The following is a 9832-nucleotide window of genomic DNA, read 5'->3' as shown; positions in this document are numbered from 1 at the left end:
CAGTGGAGGCCAAAGGCAGAAGTCACAGGGACCCAGGTTGGGTATGGAGGCAGCAGAGGGGAACACAAGGGTCAGGGCGAGGGGTGGCCAGGGGTGGAGAAGGAGAGCACGAAGGGGACCAGAGACCCTGGGGCAGTTCCTGTTGCCTGGGGAGAGGTGGGACCTGGCCCAGAAGGGAATGTCTCTGGCAGGAAAGGGCAGGATGACTGACACTCTGCCCTCCAGATTGGCTCCTACTTTGGGGCCTCCCTCTGCTCGGTGGATGTGGACACAGATGGCAGCACTGACCTGGTCCTCATTGGGGCCCCCCATTACTATGAGCAGACCGGTGGGGGCCAGGTGTCTGTGTGCCCCTTGCCCCGGGGGGTGAGTGGCTGATGGGCACTGGGCTGGGTGGAGTCTGGGGGTAGGGTGAGGGGTCTCCCAGGTGAGGTCCTGACACTGGTTTTGTTCCACAACAGAGCAGGTGGCAGTGTGAGGTCATTCTCCGTGGGGAGCAGGGCCATCCCTGGGGCCGCTTTGGGGCAGCTCTGACAGTGCTGGGGGATGTGAATGGGGACCAGCTGACAGATGTGGCCATCGGGGCCCCGGGAGAGCAGGAGAACCAGGGTGCTGTCTATCTATTTCATGGAGCCTCTGGACCCAGCATCAGCCGCTCCCACAGCCAGGTGAGGCCTGCTCACTGTCCCTGTCACTACAATAGCCTCCTCCTTGCTTCTCTCTCTCTTTCCCATGCTACCTGGAAAACCTTCCCTTTTAACCTCATCTGACCTCCCTTGCCCAGCTTTGGTCTCCTTATGGGCAGCAAGAAAAATCCGTGGAATTTGAGGAATGGAAACATTGAATGGATGTACACTATTTGTACAGGGACTTGAGACTTGAAGGAGTTCTCCTACCCAGGCCTTCTAATCCCCCACTGGCCACAGAGGGAGAAGAGAAGTGAGAGTCCAAGGGAGGTGCTGGGAAAGGTTTGGGAAGAGCTTTGGGAAGAGATTGTAGTCAAGGCAGATCTGAATAGAAAAACTGAAAAGAAGAGATGAGGGGATAGGAACTGAAAGCAAGCAGCGTGAGGACCCCAGGACTCCCAGACGGAGAGCAGGGAGCTCTTTTCGTCCAACTCATCATGAGAGTGCATGTTACTGATGAAATAAAAGCCCAGCAAGGGGAATGTGATAGGGTCATTTATTTGTTATAGTCCTTCGTGACCATGTGATGACCAGCATGCTTAGCACTCTCGTTCTGCTATGTGTACGAGAAGCTAATGGTGTTGGTTTTATCATCTCCATGTTTCGTGGAAAGAAACTAAGGCTCACGGAGGCCGTCAGTCCCTGCCTAAGGCCCCCCAGCTAATGGTGGCCAGCCAGGCCAGGGATGTGAGCAGGGGTCTGACCTTCAAAGCCTGGCCTCTTAACTAGTAAACTACCCACAACAGACTGAAGGCTGTCTGGAATCAAAGAAGAGAGGAGAGGTGATTTGTGCTTTCTGAGGAGCTACTGAGAGAGGGAAGGGAATGGCAGCTGCTCAGGCTAGTGGCAGGAGACTGCCTGGGCTGAAGCCAAGACCTGGGGTGGGAGATGGAACTGAGGCTGGAGACAGGGGTCCTCTCCTGGCTGTGGGAGGGGCTGATGCTGGGTCCAGAGGCTCCATGAAATAGGTAGATGGTGCCCCAGTTCTCCTGCATGTATCCCAGCCGTGTGATCTCGGTCAGGTCACTTGCTTCTCTGGGCTCAGTTTTCTCATCTCTAAAATGGTGATAATAATAGAATCAGTGTCACTGAGCTGCTGCTGTAGGGATTAAATGAATTAGTACAAATAAAACGCTTAGACCTGGGCTTGGCACATGGTCTATACGATTATGATCTATGATTGTCATGGAACTGCAATAAAGTTGCACCAATTTGTTTAATGTTCCCTTGCTGCAGTGGCTGAGATGTATGTAGGCTCTTGATTACAAGTACCACTTGGGTTATACCCACAAGGCCTGAACCAAAGAGAAGGGATTTCTGGATTCACTGACCCACTACAATTTTCTTTTTCCATTCCATTGCATGTCCCATAACATACAGGCATACCTGGGGTTTTTGTTGTTGTTGTTTGTTTTTTTGAGACAGAGTCTCACTATGTCACCCTTGGTAGAATGCCTGGCATTACAGCTCATAGCAACCTCCAATTCCTGGGCTTAGGCCTTTCTCTTGCCTCAGCCTCCCAAGTAGCTGGGACTACAGGCGCCCACCACAACACCTGGCTATTTTTTGGTTGTAGTTGTCATTGTTGTTTGGCGGGCCTGGGCTGGATTTGAACCTGCCTGCTCTGGTGTATGTGGCTGGTGCCCAAGCACTGAGCCACAGACGCCGAGCCATAGATTGCATTTTTAAAAATAGATTTACTAGGCAACCCTGTGTCAATCAAGTTTATCAATGTCATTTTTTCAACAATAGGTTCATGTCTCTGTGTCACATGTTGGTAGTTTGCACAATATTTCAAACTGTACATTATTATTAGAGCTGTCACGATGATCTGCAATCACTGATTTTTGATGTTACTGTTGTAATTCGGGGGTGGTGCCATAAACCTTGCTCTCCTATAAGATAGTGAACTTATGTGTGTTCTGACTGCTCCACTGACTGCTGTTTCCTGTTACTCTCCCTTTCTTCAAGCCTCCCTGATAGCTGAGGGACAACAATATTAAAATTAGGCCAGTGAATAGCCCTGGAATGGCCTCTGACTCTTCAAGTGAAAGGAAGAGTCTTTCACTTTAAATCAGGAGTTAGAAATGATTAAGCTTAGTGAGGAAGGCATGCTGAAAGCTGAGATGGGCTGAAACTAGGCCTCTTGTCCTCAACAGTTAGGCAAATTGTGGACACAAAGAAGAACTTCTTGAAAGAAATTACAAGTGCTAGGTAGCACCTGTGGTTCAGTGAGTAGGGCGCTGGCCCCATATACCAAGGGTGGCAGGTTCAAACCCGGCCCCAGCCTAACTGCAACAAAAAATAGCTGGGGAGAATTGCCTAAGCCCAAGAGCTGGAGGTTGCTGTGAACTGTGACACCATGACACTTTACCGAGGGCAATAAAGTAAAACTCTGTCTCAAAAAAAAAAAGAAATTACAAGAGCTACATCAGTGAGCACATGAATGATAACAAAGTAGAACTTTCGTATATTGCTGACATGAGAAAAGTTTGAGTGGTCTGTCCACAATGTTCCCTTAACCCAAAGTCGAATCCAGAGCAAAGCTTTAACTCTCCAATTCTGTGAAGGCTGAGAGAGGTGAGGAAGCTGCTGAAGAAAAATTTGAAGCTAACAGCGGTCGGTTCATGAGGCTTAAGGAAAGAAACTGTCTCCATAACATTTAAAAGTGCAAGGTGAAGCAGCAAGTGCTGTTGAATCTGCAGCAACTTATCCAGAAGATCTAGCTAAGTTCATTGATGAGGGTGGCTACATTCAACAGCAGATTTTCAATGTAGACTAAATATAGTCTTCTACTGAAAGTAGATTTCATTTAGGACTTTGATGACCCAAGAGAAGTCAATGCCTGGCTCCGAAGTTTCAAGGGACAGCCTGATTCTCTTGGTTGGGGCTGGTGACTTTAAATTGAAGCCAAGGCTCAGTGGCCATTCTGAAAGTTTTAGGGCCCTTAAAAACAATGCTAACTTTACTCTGCTTACACTTTATAAGTGAAACAAGAAAGCCCAGATGACAGTACATATGTTTACAGCATAGTTGGCTGAATATTTTAAGACCATTCCGGAGATCTACTGCTCAGAAGAAGAAGATTCCTTTGCAAACATTACTGCGTATTGACAACGTACCTGTTCACCCAAGAGCTCTGATGGAGATGTACAAGGAGATGAATATTGTTTTCATGTCAGAAAATATGATATCCATTCTGCAGCTCATAGATCAAGAAGCAATTTTGACTTTGAAGTCCTAATATTTAAGAAATACATTTTGTGAGGCTATAGTTGCCATAGATGCCTCTGATGGATCAGGACAACATAAACTAAAAACCTTCTGGAAAGGATTCATCACTTTGGGTGCCATTAAGAACGTTCATGATTCTTGGAAGGAGGTCAACACATCAACATCAACGGGAATTTAGAAGAAATTGATTCCAACTCTCATAGATGATCTTAATGGGTTTGAGACTTCAGTCGAAGGAGTAACTGCAGATATGGTGGAAATAACAAGAGAACCAGACGTGGGGCTGGAAAATGTGACTGAATTGCTGCAATTTCATGTTAAACTCTCATCAATGAGGAGCTGCTTCTTGTAGATGAGTGAAGAAATCAGTTTTTTAAGATAGACTCTACCTCTGGTGAAGATGCTATGAACATTGTTGAAATGGCACTATAGGATTTAGAACATGATATAAACTTAGTTAATAAAGCAGTGGAAGAGTCTGGGAGGGCTAACACCAATTTTGAAAGAACTTCTACCGTGGGGAAAATGCTATAGAGAAATCTTTTGAGAAAGAAAGTGTCAACATGATGGGGCAAATTTTATTGTTATCTTATTTGAAGATTAAGGTAACACACACAAATAGAGCCACAGCCACCCCAGGCTTCAGCAACCACCACCCTGATCAGTCAGTAGCCATCAACATGGAGGCAAGACCTGCCACCAGTGAGAAGATGACAATTTGCCAAAGGCTCAGATGATCGCTAGCATTTTTTAACAATAAAATATTTTTAATTTAGGTATGTATATTTTTTAGACATAACACTATTGCACACTCAATAGACAAATAATATAGCCTAAGCATAACATTTTTATATGCACTGGGAAATCGAAACATTTGTGTGGCTCCCTTTAATGTGGTAGTCTGGAAGTGAAGCTGCAGTAGTATCTCCAGGGCGTGCCAGTACTTGATGGGAAAGGACTTGTGCTGTTCTCACGTGCTAACTGTGGGGATATGGTACTGAGATCAGTTTTCCTGGGAGCAGAGAACTCTGGTGTTGGCCACTTTTCTGTGTTTGTGCTATTTCTACCCCCTACCCTGCTTTGAGACTCCTTTAGTAATTGGTAAATTTCTCTTTGTATTTTATGATCATCACTTTTAATATCTGCTAGTCCTAGGAGTGCCCAGAGATTTAAAGGGTACATTCTCTGAGGGATTGGGCATAACAGAGCAATGGAAAAAAGATAAAAGCCCCACAAGGGGAGGCAGTGGCCAGGAGGGTAGAATCTGGGTGGGGGTGCACCCAGTCTCCATTCTAACTTGGCTCCTCAGCGTCCTTTGAGGAGACAGAGTGCAGCAGGTAGTGAAAAAGGGCCTTGAGGGCGGCGCCTGTGGGTCAAAGGAGTAGGGCACCAGCCCCATATACTGGAGGTGGTGGGTTCAAATCCGCCCTGGCCAAAAAAACTGCAAAAAAAAAAAAAGAAAGAAAGAAAGAAAGAAAAGGGGCCTTGAGTTTGGCGTTGGAGGATCTGGCTTCAGGTCTGGATTCAGCCACCTAGAGGTTGATAAAGTGGGCTCAGCACTGTCTCCAACCTCTCTCCTGATCTGCCAGCAGGGAGCAGGGGCTTGGATGAACTCTGAGGTCTCTTTCAGCCTTAAACACTCGTCATAATAGGTCATTGACTATTGATCATATCCAGGTGCTGTTCTAAGAACTGTACAAATTCATCTAATGTCCATAGCTAAGCTCTAAGGTGTTATGATCCTAATGTGAAAGGTGAGGAAACTGAGGCAAAGAAACATTAAATTCTTGCCCAAGGATTCATGGCTTGTAAGTGGAGTCAGACGAGGAACCAGGGACTAACTGAATGATGGAATGAATGCCACTCGGGTTACTAGGACAGCCTTCCAATCTCCACTTCTTTGTTTGTTTGTTTGGAATCTTCCCTTTTCTACAGTCATCATCTCCCCACTCTTAATTCCTCTGGGCCTTGTTGGTGACATTTGTTCACTGTTTCCCCCTTTTTTCTTTTCTCCTACATTCCTACCTCTGTATCTCTTGTTACTTCCTTCCAACTTGTTCCCCTCTCTTCTAACCTGAGTCACTTTTTTCTTTTCTGGCTAGCGGATTGCAGGCTCCCAGCTCCCCTCCAAGCTCCAGTATTTTGGGCAGTCGCTGAGCGGGGGACAGGACCTCACCCAGGACAGACTGGTGGACCTGGCCGTGGGGGCCCAGGGACAGGTAGTGCTGCTCAGGTGAGAACAGCCTTTCTTGGACACCCATGTGGTCCTAGGTTCAGACCAGGATGCCCACTCCCTGCTCCATTCAGGGTTGAGTTAGGAGCCAACACTTGTCCTCAGCTCATGTTCTTCCTGCAGGACCAGACCCATCCTCAGGGTGTCAGCAAACATAGACTTCTCAATTGCGGAGATACCCAGGTCTGTGTTTGAGTGTCAGGAGCAGGGGGTCTCTAACCAGATGCTTGGTGAAGCCAACGTCTGCCTTCGTATTTACGACGGTCCCAAGATCCAACTGAGTGAGTCCTCTCCCCTCTGACCCAAGACACCATGACCTCTGGAGTCCCCTAGCACGGGACTCCTATCTTCTGCCTTGCCCCTTACCTACCTGCCTCTTACCCCATCCCCCTACAGGTGACCTCTACAGGTGACCTACAGGTGATCTGTTTTCCCCTACAGATGCTGTCCGAAGCTCTGTGACCTTTGACCTTGCCCTGGACCCTGGCCGGCTGAGTCCCCGTGCCATCTTCAAGGAAACACATGCTCACAATCTGACTCGAGTCCGAGACCTTGGGCTGGGCAAGCACTGTGAAACTGTCAATCTGCTTTTTCCGGTGAGGGGCCTTGGAGTCTGGGGGCTGGTGGTGGGTGGGGCTGGGAGGGAACAGGCCAAATTTGGGTCCTCCCTGTGCCTCAGCTCAGCACAGAACCTGGCATGCTTAATACATGTTAGCTGAGTAAGTGAGTGAATGCGTGAATGAATGAGGTCAGCTGCAACTGCCAGAGGTCACACAGTCAGATTTTAGGAAAGAGACTTTGGCTTTTTGAGACAGCTGTAAGGCTTTGGGCTGGGAGTCTTTCAGTCATTCACTGGATGGGGATTTACTGAGCTGCTCCTCTGTGTCCTAGGGGCCGGGGACACAGCAGTAGACAAAAGAGTCATTGTCCACAGAGAGCTCAGCAGGGGGGAAAATCAGAAACAAATTAATTTCTGGATGATAGATGTCAGGGATGCAATGAAGAAAGAGAAAACTGGGGAAGAAAACAGAGAGGGTGCCAGGGAGGCCTCTGGGAGGCCATCCTGCATGGCAGGATAAGAATGGTGACCATGGGCAGGCACAGGTAGGCGTCGCTATTGCCCCATCCTACAGAGGAGGGGACTGGACCCAGCTGGGAGCTCTGCGTCAGTGCTTCCTACCCAGCTCTCTCCTCTCTGTCCATCCTCTAGGACTGTGTGGAGGACTCAGTGACTCCCATCACTTTGCGTCTCAACATCAATCTGGTGGGCGAGCCCATCCCTTCTTTTGGAAACCTCCGGCCTATACTGGCTATCGACGCTCCGAGATACTTCACGGCATCGGTGAGTCCTGGAGTCGGGGTTTCCTGGAGGAAATGGACAGCATGGGCTCTGAGTCTCCAGGAAAACCTCAAGTTGCCTTCCCTCTCAGCTCCCCTTTGAGAAGAACTGTGGAGCTGACCACATATGCCAGGATGACCTTGGCATCTCCTTCGGATTCTCAGGGTGAGCCTGTTCCTCTGCCCTAGTGCCCCAGCCTCCCTCCTGGAACCAGGACTCCTACCCCTGGCCCTCCCTAACATTCCCACTCTATACTCAGAACTGAGGTGTCCTGAACCCCATTTCCCATATCCCCACTCTATTTTATCCCCAAACCATTTCTAGCCTCAGTCACAGAACCATTTCTTCCTCCTACCCCCAACACCCAGCTTGAAGACCCTGGTGGTGGGGAGTAACCTGGAGCTGAACGCAGAAGTGAGAGTGTGGAATGATGGCGAGGACTCCTATAGAACCACAGTCACCTTTTCTTACCCGGAGGGGCTGTCCTTTCGCCGCGTGACATGGGGCCAGGTATTCCCTCTGGGGAAGGAAGAGGCAGATGCACTGGGAATCAGCATAGACTGTGCAGATTCAAAGCTTGGGTTGGGCTGCCATTGCTTGTATGCCAAGAGTTTTGGGCTGGTCTTGGATGGATATGGTTGTGCTGTCTGGGGCTCATGTGGTGTTTAACTTAGGCCATCACATTTTCAGGACATGAACAGGAATGATTTCCTGGAAGGATGCTAATGTGGAGAGAGAGGAGCCCTTGCCTAAAATTTCTTTGTATTTCATGTCATATCAATATTCTTCTTTTAAATGATAATGCATCTCAGTCTTCAAATATTTTAAAACTCTGGAGAAGAAAGGGGTTGAATTTACCGGTTACTCTAAATCAAGTCTTGACCAACTTTTCCCATAAAGAGCAGTAAATGTGGTTTCTGTCACAGCTACTCATCTCTGCTGTGTGGAGTAAAAGCAGCCATTGACATGAATGAGTATATGATTGTATATAAACTTATTCTATAAAAATATAGGTAGTAGGCTATAGTTTGCCAACCCCTATTCTGGAAGACAGAATTAGTCTAAGGAATCAAAAAGAAACAGACTTTTGGCAGTGCCTGTAGCTCAGTGGGTAGAGTGCTGGCCACCTGCACTGAGGCTGGCGGGTTCGAACCCAGCCCAAGCCATCGAAACAACAATGACAACTGCAACAAAAAAATAGCCACAGCTACTTGGGAGGCTGAGGCAAGAGAGTCACTTAAGCCCAAGAGTTTGAGGTTGCTGTGAGCTATGATGTCACAGCACTCTATCCAAGGCGACAGCTTGAGACTCTGTCTCAAAAAACAAACACACACACACAAAAACAGACTTTAACAGAAATGCTGTTATGAAAAATTTTAAACATTTACAAAAGTTAAGAGTAGTTCAAAAAATCTCCTAAAAACCTATCACCAAAATTCAACAATTCTCAACCGTTTGCCACATTTGTTTCATCTATGATTTTTTCCTTTGCTGAAGTATTTTAAAACAAATCCCAGACATGAGGTCATTGTGCCCCTCCTTGTTTCACTCTGCTGTAGTTTGAGTGTGTCACACCAAAGTTCATGTGCTGGAGACTTAATCTCCAATGCAACAGTGCTGAGAGGTGGGCACTTGAAGAGGTGGTTAGGTTATAAGGGCTCAGCCCTCATGAACCGATCAATGCCATTCTTGTGGGACTTGGTTACTGATTAAATAATATGAGTTTAGCCCCTTTGCCTCTCATTCTTGAGCCTGCTTTCTTGATCTTTTGCCTTCCACCATGAGATAATGTAGCATGAAGGCCCTTACCAGATGCTGGCTCCATGCTCTTGAACTTCCCAGCCTTCAGAACTGTGAAGGTTCTATTGTTTATAAGTTACCCCATCTGTGTGATCTGTTACAGCAGTAGAGAACAAACTAAGACACACTCTATAGTTCTGAACAGTGGGGACATCTTACATGACCCCAATGCCATTATCACACCTAATAAACAATAAATGATTTCCTGGTATTTAGACCATACTGAAGTTTTGCTAATTGTCTCGAAAATATCTTTTTACATCTGGTTTATTTGAACCAAAATCCAAAGTAGGTCCACACATTCTGTTTGGTTGTTATATCTGCTATATCTCTCTTGGTCTAATATTCCCAGTAAGAGCATATTGTGATTAATGTATCAAAGAAAACTCTAGGAAGGGCAAGCCCTGGTGTGTGAGGGGTGATTGCCCTGTCATCGAAAGTGCTCTTCGGCTCGGCGCCTATAGCTCAACCGGCTAAGGCACCAGCCACGTACACCTAAGGTGGCGGGTTCGAATCCCCAGCCCGGACCCGCCAAACAAC

General features: G+C 47.3%; 1 protein-coding gene across 1 annotated transcript in view; it reads left to right on the top strand.

The window, feature by feature from the left end:
- The window catches only part of ITGAX (integrin subunit alpha X), a 21523-nt gene that overhangs the window by 5133 nt on the left and 6558 nt on the right, over nucleotides 1-9832 (top strand). Inside the window, exons 12-20 of the mRNA XM_023515728.1 lie at nucleotides 1-36; nucleotides 226-366; nucleotides 462-668; nucleotides 6023-6153; nucleotides 6277-6434; nucleotides 6595-6749; nucleotides 7364-7495; nucleotides 7584-7657; nucleotides 7861-8002. The exon at nucleotides 1-36 is cut by the window's left edge and continues 19 nt beyond it. Coding sequence (XP_023371496.1) covers nucleotides 1-36; nucleotides 226-366; nucleotides 462-668; nucleotides 6023-6153; nucleotides 6277-6434; nucleotides 6595-6749; nucleotides 7364-7495; nucleotides 7584-7657; nucleotides 7861-8002 — 1176 coding nt within the window. The remainder of the gene's footprint in view (nucleotides 37-225; nucleotides 367-461; nucleotides 669-6022; nucleotides 6154-6276; nucleotides 6435-6594; nucleotides 6750-7363; nucleotides 7496-7583; nucleotides 7658-7860; nucleotides 8003-9832) is intronic.

Source organism: Otolemur garnettii, unplaced genomic scaffold (genome assembly GCF_000181295.1).
Source record: "Otolemur garnettii isolate 467f Iridium unplaced genomic scaffold, OtoGar3 scaffold00077, whole genome shotgun sequence".
In the NCBI taxonomy this organism is placed as follows: domain Eukaryota; kingdom Metazoa; phylum Chordata; class Mammalia; order Primates; family Galagidae; genus Otolemur; species Otolemur garnettii.
The sequence above is the reverse complement of the archived record's forward strand: the minus strand, read 5'-3'. Positions and strand labels throughout refer to the sequence as shown.